Source organism: Equus asinus, chromosome X (assembly GCF_041296235.1).
Source record: "Equus asinus isolate D_3611 breed Donkey chromosome X, EquAss-T2T_v2, whole genome shotgun sequence".
Lineage (NCBI taxonomy): Eukaryota > Metazoa > Chordata > Mammalia > Perissodactyla > Equidae > Equus > Equus asinus.
Genome location: NC_091820.1, coordinates 1,072,501 through 1,091,247, shown reverse-complemented (window position 1 = coordinate 1,091,247; position 18,747 = coordinate 1,072,501). Strand labels below are relative to the sequence as shown.

Sequence of the window (18,747 nt, the reverse complement as noted above, 5' to 3'; positions counted from 1 at the left end):
GCATTCGTCTGAATGGTGCATTGAAAATCTGCCTGTAGAAATCGGGCAATTCTAAGTGCATCCGGTCTCAACACGGAAAAAAGTATTTTTCGACCGGAAAAGAGAGTCCTAACCCTTTCAAACAATAGGGAACAACTGTGGTGGGTGGGCGTATTCATTTTCTGGCGGCGGATGATAACAAATGACCGTGCACTGGGGGCTTAAAATGGCAGGACTCCATGCTCCCCCATCCTGGAGCCCAGAGTCTGAGGTCAAGGGTCGCAGGGCCGCGCTCCCTCCGGAGGCTCCAGGGGAGGGTCCCTCCTGCCTCTTCCAGCGTCCGGGGCTCCAGGGTCCCCGGGCTGGTGGCCGCCTCCCTCCCGTCTCTGCCTCCGTCCTCACGGGGATGCTCCTCTGCGTCTGCGTCTCCTCTTCTGTCTCTGAGGAGGACACCTCCTCCAGGATGCCCTCATCTCGAGGTCCATAAGTAATTATATCTGCAAAGCCCTTATTTCCGAATAAGGTCCCCTTCACGAATCGTGGGGATTAGGATGTGGGCAGGTGTGTTTGGGGGCTGCTGTTCAAGCCGGTGTACAGTGAGTAAGGCCCGTTCAGAGTGTGCAGGCCCCCACGCCATCCCTGCCGGGAGGGAGGACGACGATGTTTGCATGCTTTCCGCACCAGGAGGAAAGCTGAGAGAGCTCCTCATTCCATTCTGTGGGCGTTTCCCTTAGATCACCCCAGAATTGAACACACGTCTGTCTCCCGGGAGCTGCCGCCTTGAGGACTAGTCTACACCCAGCAGGGCCTCCCTCCTTTTGGGACGGCCTTTGCAGACCGGCAGAGATCTCCCATGTACCCGGGGATCTTCTTTCCTCCCTACTGAGCAGACCTAGTTATAATTCACAAAACAGACAGTTCACTCATTTAAAGTGTACACTTCAGTGGCTTTTGGTAGTTTCGCAATTCTGCATCTGTCACCACAAAGCATTTTAGAACATTGTCATTCCGCAGAAAGGACCCCTGCACTCTCTTAGCCATAACCCCGATATTGGCTGAACTGTGTCCCCCGGATTCCCATGTTAGTGTCCTAACCCCCAGGACCTCAGGATGGGGCTGTATTTGGAGATGGGTCTTTAAGGAAGTGATGGAGGTTAAATGAGGTCAGTAAGGTGGGTCCTGATCCAAGAGGACTGGACCTCTTATGAGATGAGGACACAGACACTCACAGAGGGATGACCACGTGAGGACACAGGGAGAAGACGTGTCCACACGCCAAGGAGAGAGGCCTCAGGAAGGACCAGCCCTGCCCGTACCTGGATCTCAGACGTCCAGCCTCGAGGACCATGAGTCCATTCATGTCTGTTTTTTAAGCTGCCCCATCTGTGGTCCTTTGTTATGGCAGCCTTGAGAAAACTCATACACTCCACAACCCTCCAGCCCTAGGCAGCCACTCATCTGCTTCCTATCTCTGTGTTTACCCCAGGACATTTCATTCAAATGGAATCATACACAATGTGTCCTTTTGTGTCTTGCTGCTTTCTCTTGGCATCCTGTTTTCAAGGTCCCTCCGCTCTTTAACCTGTATCAGAACTCCATCTCTGTAACGTGTATCAGAACTCCATCCCTTTTTTGCAGCCGAGTACCATTCTCTTCTGTGTTTGCCTCTTTTCCTTTATCCATTCACCTGTTGATGGACAATTAGACTCTTTCCGCTTTTTAGCTGTTAGGAACAACGCTCCTCTCAACAATCCTGGACACGTTTTTGTGTGGACACATTCTTTTCCGTTTCTCTTGGGTGCATCCCCAGGACAGCAATTGCTGATCATACATGGGCCCAGTATCTTGTTTTACATCAAGGAAAAAACTTGGAAGTTTGAACATCCCCTCCTGGCAGTACTGACCCTGCTTTGGAGTCATGTACCGAAAGAAGGTATCATTTAAATCTCAAACAGCCCCTCCCGCCTGTGGCTTTGGGTTGACGTTAAGAAAACTGCCAAGATGTGAGGTTTTCGTGCCTGATACCTCCCATAGGGGGCAGCACCCCTGAGTTTATGTCTGTATTCGTTCTCTTTCCACCCAGAATGCACTGGAAGCAAGGTCCTTGGGGGCATCCTAAAGCCAGCAGAGATGTTCTCTTAATGTAGATCATTGATTCGTTGACAAAAACGTTGAGCCAAGAGGCCCCGTGTGGTGCATCAGGGCACCCACAGATATGGGGCCATGCCCCTCAGCATCCGCCTCCTAGGAATGCCGGCATTCTTCCCAACCTATGACACTTGCTCCGTCTTCAAAATTCTGTTTCCACTGCACTTCTGCCCCCCACGGCAAGCCGGCCATGCCGCCTTTAAGAATTCTGCTCAAGGGAGCTAGTAAGTCTGATAGGTGGACGACTTATATCGTGTTTGGGAGGCATCTGGTTTAGAGAAACTATCTTTGGTTTCAAGGCGAGGGAGCTCCACCCACGAGAAACCATCCCTTGCCTCATCTTTCAGTGATTGACTGTGCAATCATTCAGACTCTTCTAGCACACCAGCTGTTCTCCAGTGGGAAATGAGTCCCATATAATTATTTCGGGCAACCAGTGTATTAGAAAGTGCCTGTCTAAAGATGCCAGGCATATTTTTGTTCTAAATGAGAGGTGAGCCAACAACCATCCTTTTTGGTTGAGGGCCACGCGGTAGTAGCGTGGCTTGTGTGGGCCACATAAGGTGTGCGTTGCACATCCTTCTTCTCTCCTTTTTTATTTTTTCCAACTGTTGAGAAATGTGAAAACCCTTCTGAGCTCCAGAGGACTTAAGAAAATAGACTGAGGGCCACATTGGACCAAAGATTGCTGATCTTTGCTCTAAGTCACCGAACTTCGAAGTGTCTCAAACAGAGGGAGCAGAACTTGAGGAGTCTGTAAGAGTTGGGTCCAAAGTCATTTCTGTTTGGCTCTGGTCAAACGTTCCTGGGTTTCCCCGGCAGGGGCAGGGTTGCGAGCCTCGTCACTCCATTTGGATTTGTGTTCGTAACGCCAGTTCTTTCCACATGGAAGTGAATTGATGCTGGCAGGGCAGTATCCCAGAAATTCTGCCTGATAAGAACAGAAAGTTGGAGAAACCGTGAGGTGCGTAATGAATGTGTAACCTGCTGATGGTCAGGGTGGAGGAGGTCTCAAGACTGCCTCTGTGGCCCCGACACTGCTTCTGAGAAGCTGTGCCATCAGTCACACATCTGGCGCTTCCTTGGGCCTCAGTTTCCCCTCGGGGACATGAGGCCATTGGATGACCCTTCCAGCTCCATCGTGCGCAATATGATGCTCTGATGGCAAAGCCATGCCCAGGGATGTGTCAAAGACAGAGTAGAGAGTCTAAATAAATGTGACACCTGCTCATTTTGTTAACATAATAGGAAGAAAAGATATCTCTTCTCTTAGAAAAATCTCATTTGTGCACTGCCAATGACCTCTGCTTCCTGAGAGACAGCGGGATATTTCTTAGCATGTTTACACATCCTCAGATACTCTGATACTTTCTGGTTTTTACATAAAAATGACTATGATTCTGCAGGCCACAGTGCTATTAAAAATAAAAAGAGTTCATAAAGGAATGAGAGACACTCCAGAGAACTATTTTAGGACCATATTTGGAAATCAACTCGATCAGGGAAAAATGGGAGTGACATAAATTGACCCAGAAGCACAGAATTTAAAATCCCATTTATATATATTAAAGAAGTAGCATGTTTCCTGTTTTAAGATATCTTTTAACAAGTGGAGGGAGAAGGTTCTGCAGGAGAAGTTTCCCGTATGAGGTTCAAACCTATGGTATTTTTCATCCCATTTCCCCAGTTTAGGTAATCATGAAGACATCTGCAAGAGATAAAGACTTGATAGGTAGGTAGGTAGATAGGTAGATAGATAGACAGACAGATGGTGGATGGATGGATGGATAGGTGGGTGGATGGAAAGATGGATGGATGGAAAGATGGAAGGATGGATGGATGGATGGATGGATGGATTGATGAGTGGATGGATGGGTGGAAGGATGGATGGATGGATGGATGGATGGATGGATGGATGGATAGTTGGATGGATGGATGGATGGATAGACAGATGATGGATGGATGGATGGAAAGATAGATGGAAAGATGGATGGATGGATGGATGGATGGATGGAAAGATGGATGGATGGATAGATGGATGGATGGATGGATAGATGGATAGATGGATGGAGGGATGGATGGATGGATGGATGGATGGATAGATGGATGGATAGATAGATGGATAGATGGATAGATGGATGGATGGATGGATGGATGGATTGATGAGTGGATGGATGGATGGATGGATGGATGGATAGACAGATGATGGATGGATGGATGGAAAGATAGATGGAAAGATGGATGGATGGATGGATGGATGGATGGAAAGATGGATGGATGGATAGATGGATGGATGGATGGAAAGATGGATGGATGGATGGAGGGATGGATGGAGGGATGGATGGATGGATAGATGGATGGATAGATAGATGGATAGATGGATAGATGGATGGATGGATGGATGGATGGATGGATTGATGAGTGGATGGATGGGTGGAAGGATGGATGGATGGATGGATGGATGGATGGATAGACAGATGATGGATGGATGGATGGGCGGATACATAGATGGATGGACAGATAGACTATTGGGTATAAGACTAGAAATATAACTTTTTAAAACTGGGAATAACAGGTTAAAACTGATTATAATTGAACTTAATTGGTATAATTCTCTAAACCCATGGAAATCATGCATATAGTTTAGCCCAAAAAAAACCCAGTAAATTCTTACAGTTGGATTATTAAAAACAACCAGCAGGGGTCCAGAATGGGTGACTTGTAATAATAGCATTGATATTTCAGTCAGTTGCAATTAAAATGTGAGTCAAAGATGACAAAAGCTGCCAGAACAATCTCAATGGACACAACTATGCTTTGAAAACAAAGGCATGGCAGGGCCCCCAGAAGTTGCCTTGAGAAGCATGTGTCTGAAACACCAACTTCAGCTGTGGCTTCCAGCGAAGCCTGGACATGCAGGAGGTTTAGGGGCCTGCAAGCCACAGCTGAACAGCGGAGATAAGAGCTTTGCAAACAAAAGTGGTCAGAGCATCCACTGTCATTAAATATGAGAAAACCCATCACAGGAAAAAGGCTGCCATGGGCAGAAACTGGAGTGGTGGGTGGGGACCATTGGCAAGTGCCCGATGAATACAGATGTAACCTGGTCTTTGCAATGCCTGACTAGAACCCGCAGGATGCCACAGTAAGCAGACTTTTCAGGTCTCACGGACGTGGCGGTAACCTCTGCATTGGCCCTTTCTAGCTACGTGACCAGGAACAAGTGGACGAACCTTCATACTTTCCTTGTTTCCTTGCAGTTGCGATATCGCTCCATTCGCTAAGTTGTTGGAACTCAGGATAACACACGTCATCCAAAAAGTCTTAACACAGCTTTTCCCTTTAATAACCTCATATGCGTAACTCTTAACGCGTTTACAGCAAACATCTTTTGAACGTTTCATCCTGCTCATTTCTTACATATTTCGTTAGCTTTGAGAATTTTGAAGGATACATTTTTTACTTTGATTTTTTGCTGACGCGACATTCGCCCACCATCTTCCATCAGAGGGACCGAAACAGAAACAAAATTAAAAATGTATTTTTTAAAATTTGCTTTAAAAAGAAAGGTACATGATGAAACGTTCAGATGACCAGCTCGGCGAGTTAGTAGCATTTATGCCTCTTGAAGTTCTTGAAGGTTCTGAAAACCTACCCTCGTTCTTTGGCATGCCTACTGGCTCACCGTTGATGGTTGACTTCTTCATAACTCGTCTAGTTCTGTCCTCTCTCCACCAAACCTAAGGACTGGGACCCCCAGAATCCCCCACTCCTGAGTAGTCTTGATCCCAAGACTTAGAACTTGGCTTCTGTACAAGAAAATAGCATTCACATCCCAGTGACCTATAGCCTGAGGTTGCCCATCTCTTCTCAACGAAGAGCCAGGAGGTCATTTCTGCATCCTCTTCCTCAACGTTGGCGTAACACTGACGCTCAGGCTCTCCTGCCTGATGGCTAATGGTCATGGACCTCCCTCAGGTCCCAGCATTTCCCTCCCCTAACATCCACGATCTCAGCCAGGAAGTCCTTCCCCCCATGCCCCTAACTCCCCTCGAAAGATCCCTTCAGTCTCAGGGCCGTTGGCCTTTGTTCCACCTGCTCTCTCAGGAAGTTTTCAGCATTGGCTCTCTCCCAGATTCTGTTCCAGCCCATTTAAACAAGGAGCCTCCATGTCCACGTCTTTCTCTCTCATCCACTTTCTCTCTGCTGTTTAATCTGCCCACAGTGAATCTTGGCGGTGTGGGCAGGAAAGAGTGAATCCTTCTTCATTCCATCAGCAAGACCATTTCCCCAGTGTGTGAGATAGGGTCTGCTCACAGAGGAGCAAAGAGCAAGAGGCCGCCAAAGCACACAGCTCTGTGAGCACACCGGTTCACAGGCCACCGCTTCTGAAGGTCACCAGCAAGGCTCCCTAGGTCGGAGCAAGATGGCCTAGAACTCACAGCTCAACACAGCAAGAGCATCATCCTCATATGCTTGTTCCCGGCCCCCAAGACCCCACCCGGTGACACGGTGACAGCCTGGATGGTAGCTATGCACTCGATGGGTTGTGCTGCAGCTGAGGACCCCAGAGCAAGGGCTCATCACCTTTTGTAGCAAGCAGTCCTCAAGGCATTGCCCTGGCCCTGGGGACTGAGAAGATGTATGTGAGTCACACCGTGGTCACCTTGACCTACTGAATTGCCTTCATGCCTGGCTACGGAAGCGGCTCAGGGTCAGAGGACTGCTTGGTTTGGCATGCTCAGCGATGCCGTGCAGAACTCCTCCAACTAGAACAGTTCATTTTACCTGAGGAGGGTTTCTCAACCTCAGCACTATGGACATTTGGGCTGGATGGTGCTTTGTCCTGGGGGCTGTGCTGTGCACTCTAGGGTGTCTGTCGAGCAGCATCCCTGGTCCCCACCCATCAGATGCCAGTAGCATTATCCCCAAGTTGTGACAACCAGAAATGTCTCTAGACGTTATAAATGTCTCGTTCAGTGGCAGACTGTTCCCTAGTTGAGGACCAGTGCCATAGATAGATGGATAGATGGATGCATGGATGGATAGATGGATAGATAGATGGATGGATGGATGGATGGATAGATGGACGGATGGACGGATGGATGGATGGACAGATGGACGGATGGATGGATGGACAGATGGACGGACGGACGGACGGACGGACGGACAGATGGATGGATACATGGATGGATGGATGGATGGATGGATGGATGGATGGATGGATAGATGGATGGATGGATGGATACCTGGGTGGATGGATGGATGGATGGATACATGGATGGATGGATGGATACATGGATGGATGGATGGATGGATGGATGGATAGATAGGTGGATGGATGGATAGATGGATGGATGGATGGATAGATGGATGGATGGATGGATGGGTGGATTGATGGATGGATAGATGGGTGGATAGACAGAGAGAGAGAGAGATAGATAGGTGATAAATAGATAGATAGATGGATATAGATAGATACCGAGATTGATAGATAGGTGTAGATGATAGAGAGATACAGATGGATACATAGATAGATGTAGAGATAGATATACAGTTGCATAGATAGATAGATACAGATATAGAAACGGATATATAGATGATAGCTAGAGAGAGAGAGAGATTAGATAGATAGATAGATTAGATAGATAGATGTACAGATGGATGGATAGGTAGACAGACAGACTGACTCTTATGCTAAGGCAGGATTTCTCAGCTTCATCACTCTTTAAATTGTGGGCTGGGTGACTCTCTGTGGTGGGCCATCCTGTGCACTGTAGGATGGTTGACCAGCATCCCTGGTGTCCACCCACCAGATGCCAGGAGCATCGCCTCTCCCTGAGCTGTGACACCTGAAATGGTCTCCAGACATTGCTGAGTGTCCCCTGGAAAGCAAAGCTGTCCCCATGGAGAGCCACTGGTTCAAAGTTGTCAGCCCTGGAGACGCGAAGAAAAGTCTCCAAGATTTTTAAGACCTTACCATCCACCACACGCAACAAAACAACTTTTGAAAGCATCATTCGAAACTAGAGTGGGCTGCTCTGTTTCCCATTAACCAGAGACCAAGTGACCGCCTGTAAAGGGTGCTATAGAAGGGATTTCCTGTGGAGTGGGAACCGGAGCCAAATGGCTTTGGAGTTCCTATTTGAAATGAGGAGTCCCACTCTGGTTTTTGATGTCTGACGGCTGACATCCTTCAGACCTCACTCCTCCCTCTTGCCTTGTGCCCCACATCTGGACGAGCTAAGAAAGCCCCATGCTTCCTCCTTCAGTGCCTGTGGGAGATTCAAACCACACCAGCCCCTGCCCATGCGTGGGAACCCTCATCCTGGCCCCACACCCACCCCACAATAATAACCCCAAGCCAGGCTCCCACCCCCATTCTCTCAAGCCATTGCAGACCTGTATGGGAGTTTCCCATGCTCTCCCAAAATGCTTCATCATGAGAGTCATAAATCTCAAACCCTTCTGAGGTGTGTGTGTGTGTGATATCATCAGGCTTGACCCTCAAAACAAACTTCTGGAGGGTGGGTCCAGTTGCCTCTTCAGGAGACCATCATGCCACGAATTCTAAAGCCAGGTGAAGTCCCTACAGTAATGTTGATGCCCTCCACCCCGATGCCCTTCAAGGCAGGGTTCCCCGTCAATGGATGCATGTGCCCCTCCTGACGGTGACATTTGTGTGGCTCACTCAGGACGCCCCATATCGACCGGCTTGCCGAGGAAGGCGTGAGGCTCACCCAGCACCTGGCAGCTGCCCCGCTCTGCACCCCGAGCAGAGCTGCGTTTCTCACGGGGAGACACTCTTTCAGATCAGGTTGGTGCTGTGTAGACGGCCGACAAAAGGGCACCTCCGCTTCCGCTCCTCTGTCGTCCTTAATAATTGGGCAGCAACGGTTGAGGGAAACTGGTCGAAACATAGTCTGCAGTTGTGTCGTCTTATAATTGCATAAAGAATACTCTGTTTTGTGTAGTCGTGCAAAAAAAAAGCATGAATATTGGGAATTCAGACGGCTCAAACTCTCCAGTGGGATCTGCTTGCATTTGACGTTTTTCTCTATTTGTTTAAATATCTGAGTCAATCTTGAGGTGAAATCATGATTTCAGATGGGCTCTGAGGGCGGGGTGCAGGAAGCTGAATAATGCCCCCCATCCCAAAGATGCCACATCCCAATGCCCAGAATCTGTGAGTGTGTCCTTATATGGCAGAGGGGACTTTGCAGGTGTGATTAAGAATCTTGAGATGGGGACATCATCCTGGATAATCCCAGTGGGCCCAATGTCATCACAAGGGTCCTTTTATAAGAGGGAAGCCGGACATTCAGAGTCAGAGGAGATATGATGGAGAAAGGGGCCACGAGCCAAGAAATGTGAGCATCCTCTAAAAGGAATGGAGCCCTGCCAACACCGTGATCTTAGTCTTCCAATCCCCAGAAATGCAAGAAGATAAATCTCTGTTGTTTTATGGCACCAAATTCACAGTGATTGGTTACAGCAGCAATTGGAAAACGAGTACAGAGAGCCGTGTCGAAACTTTTGGTGTGAGGAAAGTGGTCATGTTCCTCACAGGTATGTATGATGAGAGAGACAGGGAGCCGTAAGACAGTTCAAAATTAATCAGAAAACCCCCAAAGTTATACCAACGGACACCCAGCAGAGCGGCTGGATTGAAAAAGATAGACACTACTAAGTGTTGGCAAGAATGTGGAGAAAGTGGACTTCCTCGCACACTGTGGATGGAGCTAGACAGTGGTATAACCGCTGTGGAAATTTGTCGGCATCCGCTTAAGCGGAATGCATCCATGCCCCGTGACCCAGCAGTTCCTAAGTACATACTCAACATGTATGCACAAGGATGTTCTACCAAAGATAGGGATGCAAATGTTTACAGCAAGACTGAGGCGAGACCCCAAATACAAAACAGTTCATCAACAGAAGAATGGATTAATAAACTGCTCTATTCACACATTGGAATTATTCTGTTAGTCTGCTCCAGCTGCAATAACAAAAGACCACAGGTGGTTAGTCTAAACAACAGACATTTATTTCTCCCCATCCTGGAGGCTGGACGACCAAGATCCAGGTGCAGGCAGGGCTGGTTCCTCCTGAGGCCTCCCTCCTTGGCATGTGGACGTGTCTTCTCCCCGTGTCCTCACGTGATCGTCCCTCTGTGCATGTCTGTGTCTTCATCTCCTCTTCTCATAAGGACCCCAGTCCTATTGCATCGGGGCCCACCCTCATGACCTCATTTGACCTCCGTCACCTCCTTAAAGACCCATCTCCAAATACAGCCTCATCCTGAGGTCCTGAGGGTTAGGTCTCCATTCACTAGGTGCCGGCAGCATCCACTCTCCCACCCTTCCTGAGTGTGACAACCCACAATGCCTCCGGTATTGCCAAGTGTCCCTTGGGGGCAGGATCACCTTTGCTTGGGAACCACTGCCACAGACAGAAGATTAATAGATGACAGATAATTAGATAGACAGATAGGAAGAAAGTAGATAGATAAAAAGAAAGCAGATAGATAGATAGATAGATGGATAGATAGATAGATAGATAGATAGATGGCTAGATGGATGGATGGATAGATGGATGGATGGATAGATGGATGGATGGATGGATGGATAGATGGATAATAGACAGATGGATAGATGATAGATGGATGGATGGATAGATGGATGGATAGATAGATACATAGATAGATACATAGATAGATGATAGATACATAAGGATAGATAGATGATAGATAGATGATAGACAGATGATAGATGATAGAGAGAGACAGACGATAACTAGATGATAGCTAGCTAGATGATAGATAAATAGATGATAGCTGATAGATAAACAGAGACAATCTCACATGCCGAGGCCCAGGGTTTATCAGCCTCAGCCCTGCTGACATTGGGGCTGGATGACTCTCTGTGGTGGGGGCCGTCCTGGTCGCTGTAGGGCGTTTCCACCCAGTAGATGGCGGTAGTGCCCCTCCCCCAGTTATGAAAACTAATTCCAGGCGTTGCAAAGCGTCCACTGCTCAGGGGGTCAGAGTTGTCCTCAGCTGAGAACCCACGCGGCAGCTGAGGCACAGTGAAAGCTTCCTCTGCGCTCTGCTCCACAGGCATGGACGCCAGCGATGGGTACCGGGCGCTGCAGTGGAACGGAGGCTCCGGTGGGCTCCCTGAGAACGAGACCACGTTTGCGAGAATCCTGCAGCAACAAGGTTATGCAACGGGCCTCATAGGTGAGGGACGCAAGACGCTCCTATCATTCGGTGGTTGGGAGGATGGGTGACCCAACAGAACCTGTTGTCCTACAAGGGAAAAAAGTCATGTGTCAGAACCCAAATTTGGCGCCCCATCCATCTTATCCCTCTTGGATTGTTCACAGAGTTGAGATTTTTGTCATTGATGAACAATTTTAATTCAAAATCTCGTTCCGTTGGCCTCTTTCTTTCCCTGGACATATCAATCTTCTCTCCCAATTCATCAGAAACTTCTAGAGACTTTCCTTAAATGGCCACCCACCACCTTGAAACCCTCAGAGTTAATAACCACTGCCTTCCTTTACATAGCACGCCGGGGAGGATCAGAAGCTCCCTCATTATAAAGGAGGGTGTGTGGGGGTCCTCAAGACCACCCCTCAGTTAGATGATTCTCTAGGAGGATTCAGGCTCAGCATAGAGTTGGACCCACAGTTATGGTTTATTACAGTAAAAGCATACAGAGCAAAGATCAGCAAAGAGAACAGACGCATGGGATGAAATCTTGGAGACACCAGGCGGAAGCTTCCAGACTCTTCTGGAAGTCACACAGGATGCACTTAATTCCTCCAACGATGACTTGTGACGACACGTGCAAAATGTTGTCACCAGGAAGCTCCTTAGAGACCCAGTGCCCAGGGTTTATATTGGCGCCCGCTGCCTGGCGCCCACCAAAATTCCAGCCTCCCCGAAGGAAAGCTGGTGTTCAGCAAAAACCAGGCTGTTTGTGTAAACGGTTTAGGTGCAGGGAGCCTTTCTTTATCATTTATGAAATGAGGTCAACCTTCTGAAAATCCAGATCTCAGACCTTAGCAAGGGGCCAACCTTGGAAGACCTTCTTTGAGGTTCCCTCTTTTCTGCACAGAAAGGACGGGAGGAAGAGTTGGTGTCCACCTGTCACGGACCAGGCTTTCATCCCTTGCTCCACCCATGGGTTTAGAAGTATCATCCCCGTCTTACAAACCATGAAATGGAGGCTCAGTGATGGGGTGGTCTGTCCCAACCCCACAGTCAAGGGAGGGCTGCATTAGATCTGTGGGCAGGGCGCCCCAATCAATTCTTTGCTGTGTTCTTCCCATACTGATGGTCGCTGTTCAGTTCAGAGGGGACCGCGACAGTCTCACTTGCTCAAGGCTGTGATTGGCTTGGAGGTGATCAACGTTGTTGCACTTTCTAGAAATCCCTCCTATTTTAGAAATAGAGATTACGTAAATTTATTTCTCACAGTTCCAGATGCCGGAAGTCCAATATCAAGTTGCCAGCAGATTCTGTGTCTGGTGAGGACCCTATTCCTGGTTCATAGATGGCCGTCTTCTCTCCACGTCCTCACGTGGTGGAAGGGATGGGGGAGCTCTCTGGGGGCACTGATCCCATCCATGGGGGCTCCACCCTCATCATCTAATCACCTTCCAAAGGCCCCACCTCCCAACACCATCACCTTGGGGGTTGGGATTCCACATATGAATTTTAGGGAGACGCCAGCATTCAGTCTATAGCATACCCTATCTCCAAGGGCTTTTTCAAGGACATTGCACACATTGACACTCTCACCTTCATTTCTCTTTCCAATCCTAAGGAGAGCAAGCCTTCTGAGCCACCTGAATTGACCGGAATGTTCCATGAGCAACTCCCACCATTGGGTCAGCGTGCCTGATGCCATAGCCTTCTGTGTATCTCCTCCTCACCAGGGGCATTTATTTCTGTGTTTGCTAGAATTGCATACCTGGGCATCAATTCCTGGTCCACACACTTGGTCTATACTTGGGGAAGCCTGTTCTTCACGTTCCAAAGGATAGAAAGCTTTTTTTTTTTTTTAATTTATTTTATTGAGTTAATGATAGGTTACAATCTTGTGAAATTTCAATTGTACATTAATGTTTGTCAGTCATGTTGTAGGTGCACCACTTCACCCTTTGTGCCCACCCCCCACCCCACCTTTCCCCTGGTATCCACTAAACTGTTCTTATTCCATAATTTTAAATTCCTCATATGAGTGGAGTCATATACAGATTATCCGTCTCTCACTGGCTTATTTCACTTAACGTAATTCCCTCAAGGTCCATCCATGTTATTGCAAATGGGATGATTTTGTTCTGTTTTACAGCTGAGTAGTATTCCATTGTATATATGTACCACATCTTCTTTATCCATTCGTCTGTTGATGGGCACTTAGGTTGCTTCCACGTCTTGGCTATTGTGAATAATGCTGCAATGAACATTGGGGTGCATAGGACTTTTGGGATTGCTGACTTCAAGCTCCTTGGATAAATACCCAGCAGTGGGATGGCTGGATTGTATGGTAGTTCTATTTTTAATTTTTTGAGGAATCTCCATGCTGTTTTCCATAGTGGCTGCACCAGTTTGCATTCCCACCAGCAGTGTATGAGGGTTCCTTTTTCTCCACAACCTCTCCAACATTTGTTACTATTAGTTTTAGATATTTTTGTCATTCTAACGGGTGTAAGGTGATATCTTAGTGTAGTTTTGATTTGCATTTCCCTGATGATCAGCGATGATGAGCATCTTTTCATGTGCCTGTTGGCCATCAGTATATCTTCTTTGGAGAAATGTCTGTTCATGTCTCCAGCCCATTTTTTGATTGGGTTGTTTGATGTTTTTGTTGTTCAGTTGTGAGAGTTCTTTATATATTATGGATATTAAGCCTTTGTCAGATAGATGACTTGCAAATATTTTTTCCCAGTTAGTGGGTTGTTTTTTTGTTTCAATCCTGTTTTCATTTGCCTTGAAGAAGCTCTTTAGTCTGATGAAGTCCCGTTTGTTTATTCTTTCTATTGTTTCCCTTCTCTGAGACGGCATGGTGTCCGAAAAGATCCTTTTAATACTGATGTCAAAGAGTGTACTGCCTACGTTTTCTTCCAGAAGCCTTATGGTTTCAGGTCTCACCTTTAGGTCTTTGATCCATTTTGAGTTTATTTTGGCGAATGGTGACCAAAGGATAGAAAGCTTTTGAGGTGGCACAGCGTCCTGTAGAGTTTTCTTCTCCACGGTCCTCCCCAGATTCCAGCACTTCTGTGTCTTTGTGAAAAGGGAGATAGAAGTGAGTCTGGGCTCTGGGACTAGAACAGATTCCTCCAGGTTCTGAAGACAGCGTGGGAGTGGTGGGAGGGGAGAGCAGGCAGGAACCTGGTTGAACTCCACTTGGAAGTTACGGGAGACAGGACATCGGAGACTTTTCCATCCTGTTTTGTAGCTACATTTAATTTGGTTGAGGGTCTAGGACATAGGAGATAGAAAGTGCCCATGGACAACCCAATTCTTGGACATTCTCCTGGAATTGGACAAGTCGGCGTCCTCACGTTCCATCTCCACAATATCCTTGTAAGAGTTATGGCTTCTGAAAAAAATCTCCAAGGGTTTCATGATTCCCAGTTAGCGGAGGGAGCCAGTTACTTCGACTCTGTCCTAAGATGATTTAAGAGCCAATTTCCATTATCAGCTGGCTTCCTTTTAAGTAAAAAATATTGGTAAATGATATTTTGTAAGTTATTTAATAGCAGAATGGTCTAGGGTTGCAAACTTGTAATCCCAAACGCTCCATAAAATCTTAAACCATTAATCGCTTGATGATGGTCATTGCACTGATGCATTCCTTAGTCTTTATGAAGTATAGTGTATCCATTTAAATACCCATATCAAATAAACTCATTTTATCCCTTTCTATTTCAAATTTCTAATCTATTCCTTTCTTATTTCAAATTTTGGTGTTTGCATACCTGCCTCTTCATCGCAACGTCCAGATTCTCCTGAGAAGGTGATTCCTATCAGACGAGTACCTTCCATATATGTTTTTTGCTTACCTTTTTGCTTTTTATTCTCAGGAAAATGGCATCAGGGTGTAAACTGTGAATCCCGCGTAGACCACTGCCACCACCCGCTAAACCATGGATTTGACTATTTTTATGGCATGCCCTTCACACTCGTGAATGACTGCCACCCAGACAGGCCCCCGGAAGTGGACGCCGCCACGCGAGCGAAACTCTGGCGTTACACCCAGATGCTGGCCCTGGGGATGCTCACCGTTGCTGCCAGCAAGGCCTGCGGGTTAATCTCCGTGTCCTGGAAAGCGGTCATGGGTGCGGCCGGCCTCGTCTTCCTGTTTTTCGCGTCCTGGTACGCCAGCTTTGGGTTTGTGCGCCGCTGGAATTGCATCCTGATGAGAAACCATGACGTCACAGAGCAGCCCATGGTTTTGGAAAGGACAGCGAGTCTCATGCTCAAGGAAGCGGTTTCCTACATTGAAAGGTAATCAAACCACCACGTTTCAAAGTGGGGATGAGTTCTCAGAGCATCTGAGTCTCTTGAGCATCTTTAGGATTTCATAGATGGGCTTGAAGAATTCAAGCCTTTTCCTATGGGTTCGTTCCCAAAACTTGAGTGTCTCCTTTGAAGGAATGTGATGGACCAGAAAGTGTTGAAACAGATGCCATGATGTTGCAAGGGCGGTTTTCTCCTTTCAGAAATAAGCACGGGCCATTCCTGCTCTTCGTTTCCTTGTTGCACGTACACATCCCCCTTGTGACCACGAAAGAGTTTCGTGGCGAAAGCCAGCATGGCTTATATGGCGACAACGTGGAAGAGATGGACTGGCTTGTAGGTAAGTGAAGGCACGACCCAGCCTTACTCACTCTTGGCCTCACCCATAAAGTGTGGTGAAACACTGGCCATCTTACCATGAACCAGGTTGCAATAAAGAATAAGAGAAAAGATGAGGAATAGGAAGAAAACTCTCCCATATTGTGCACGTGCTCCTTTGACATTTCCCATTTCTTGGTCTACTTTGGTGCAAATTCCTCCTTCTCCAGTGTCCGTTACTTAAAGCCATCTCGAGACGTGACAGAAAGCGAAGCAAGAAGGTTCAGGAAAGCAGACCCAAATCTCTTTCCTGCTATGGCTTCAAGAAAGCTTCGGGAGGACCAGCAAGATTGTAGACTCTTAAAAAGAACGAATGTAGACATTGAGACCTTTGTAGCCTACGGTCGTGTGTCCCAACCAAGCTTAGTGACACGCTCAGCCAGGTAAAGAGCCAAACCACCCCCAAAATAGAAGGGTGATTACAGACCGTGGTGACAACCTGTCTTTCAGTGGGACAAATCCCCATGTGGTTTACGATCTTTATTTTCAGTGCTTTCGATGCCCATGTGGTGTCCATGGATAAGCGGTTGCTTGGTTTGCGGATGGTTCTGCATGCTGAGTCTTGGCCCTCTATGGGAATACCCACAGACGCTCACAACCCTGGTTTCCTCCTGTATCAACAGGAGTCTCCCCAACACTGTTTCTCACCACGTTCCCACCCCCACACGCTGATGACAGACACGTGGACACATGCAACTGTAGCGTATCTAAAACATTCCATTGGGGACATCTTGGCTTCCATGTGTTTGTTGTGTTTTCTGCATTGGTGGTACCTTTGTAAACAAGATTCTGAATTCCTTGGTATCAGAACCATTGGCTATGCCTTCGCACTTTGCGACTCCAGTCATCACCACGGTCTCCAGGGCACTGTGGTCCCTTCTGATGACTATCTAGGAAGCGATGACATTCACAGAGAGGGGGAGTCGTGCTGACTTCGGCTGACGCCATTTCAGTTCCTTCATCCCAAAACGTTCCATTTCTCGTGAAGGTGAAATTCTTAACGCCGTCGAAGAGAACGGCTTGAAAAACACAACATTCACCTACTTTACCTCCGATCACGGGGGACATTTGGAGGCAAGAGACGAACACAGCCAGCTCGGAGGATGGAACGGAATATACAGAGGTAAGACCGGTGGATGTGGGAGGTTAAGAAGCTGCTATCAACCAAATGACTCCGCCCCCAGGGAAGGCTGGAGAAGAGCTGGTAGTGATAAAGAGGGTGCTCTTTCAAAGAGGATTTCTTGAGCGTCTACTTTAGACCACGTTCTACTTCAATGCCAAGATAGAGAGACAAAGACACAGGGCGTTCCCTTCCAGGGTTCATATTTTAGTAAGAGAGACATATATAAATAAATAATGGAGATAAAATTAAAATAAATACTGTTCTAAATAAAACCTAGCATAGTGATTATATTCCCAATTGTGTATGTCCCTGTATTGCTTTCTATCGGTCAGGTTTGGGTACCATACATTTATATTGCTGTTTTTAAAAAGTTTGATATGGTCAATGCGCCTTATTCATGGATTCCATCTCTTGGGGATTCTCCTGCCTGCTAAAATTTCTTTGTAACCCCAAAATCAACACCTGAGGCACTTTTCCAGTCATTTGAAGAGCGGCCAAAAAATTGAGTCGCGTGATGCCCACATTCCCAGCCGGGGTTGGACAGGGCGACGCTCTGACTTCTTGTTTCGGCTCCCAGACCGTCAACATGCGCCCTTTCCGTGGTCTAGTTAGTGCCACGTTTTTGCATTTTTGTGCTTTTTCTTGGAGATTTCACTGTTTAAAAGGCTCCCAATGGAGCGCTAAATTGCCGCCTAGCACAGAAAGGCTGCGATGTGCCTTACGGAGAAAATAAGTGTGTGAGAGGAGCTTCCTCCAGTCAGGAGATATAGTGCATTGACTCTGAGTTCAATGTTGATCAATCAACTATATAGATTCAATCAGGTGCCTTGAAACAGAAATACACATAAACAAGGTTAGGTATTGATCGACTGATGAAAATATGGAGATCAGAGCTTCACAGGAACCTAGCTCTGTATTGCCCTGGGAACAATGGTTCACTATTTGCCAATTCAGTGTTTTTGGTGACTTTATAAAACATAAGAATGACAATGATGAGAATCGACTGTATATGAGCCTGTTACATTTTTGGAAGTTCCCATACGTGTGAGCATGTTAGACAGAACTCAAAAAATGGCCCCACCAAAATGCTCCTCGTTGACCCCTGGCATCGGTGACTATGGTGGGCCCTCACTCTCATGATTGCATTGTGTCATATGGCACCCTTGACCTTTAGGTAGGGAGATGATCTGGGTGGGCCTGGCCTAATCACATGAAACTAGATTTTTCCAATGCCCTGAACAAACACAGAAGTGGATTTTTCCTCCGATCCTCCGTTGAGGAGTTCAGACAGCCGACACCTTGATTTCAGACTTGTGAGACCCAGGACAGAGGACCCAGCCCTGCCGTGCCACCCTTTCGACCTACAGAACTGAGACCTGGAAGCAGGAGTTGTTTTAAGTTGCTGAGTTTTAATAACTTGTCACGCAGCAGTAGAAAACTGATGCAATAGCCTTAAAGCTTTAACTCCAATAAAAAAAAAAGCATTTATTTAGCAGGATTCTGAACATTTCTCTCCCTCCTTAAAATTCTCCCACCGTCACGTGTAATTGTTTTAATCCCCGTAGCTTGAGTTCCGAGGGAGTGTGAG

The 18,747-nt window shown here is 47.1% G+C and overlaps 1 protein-coding gene across 14 annotated transcripts in view; it reads left to right on the top strand.

Moving 5' to 3' along the window:
* Positions 1–18,747, top strand: part of ARSD (arylsulfatase D) — a 37,880-nt gene that overhangs the window by 2,429 nt on the left and 16,704 nt on the right. For 10 of the 14 annotated variants that reach the window (XR_011499563.1, XM_044768213.2, XM_070501805.1 and 7 more), the window contains exons 3-7: positions 8,823–8,944; positions 11,243–11,365; positions 15,223–15,646; positions 15,862–15,998; positions 17,025–17,159. Coding sequence is in view for 13 of the 14 variants with exons in the window: in XM_044768213.2 (XP_044624148.1) it covers positions 8,823–8,944; positions 11,243–11,365; positions 15,223–15,646; positions 15,862–15,998; positions 17,025–17,159 (941 nt within the window). In the remaining variant the exon portion in view is untranslated. The remainder of the gene's footprint in view (positions 1–8,822; positions 8,945–11,242; positions 11,366–15,222; positions 15,647–15,861; positions 15,999–17,024; positions 17,160–18,747) is intronic. The other 4 variants (XM_070501810.1, XM_070501807.1, XM_070501808.1 and 1 more) reach the window with 1 other exon arrangement.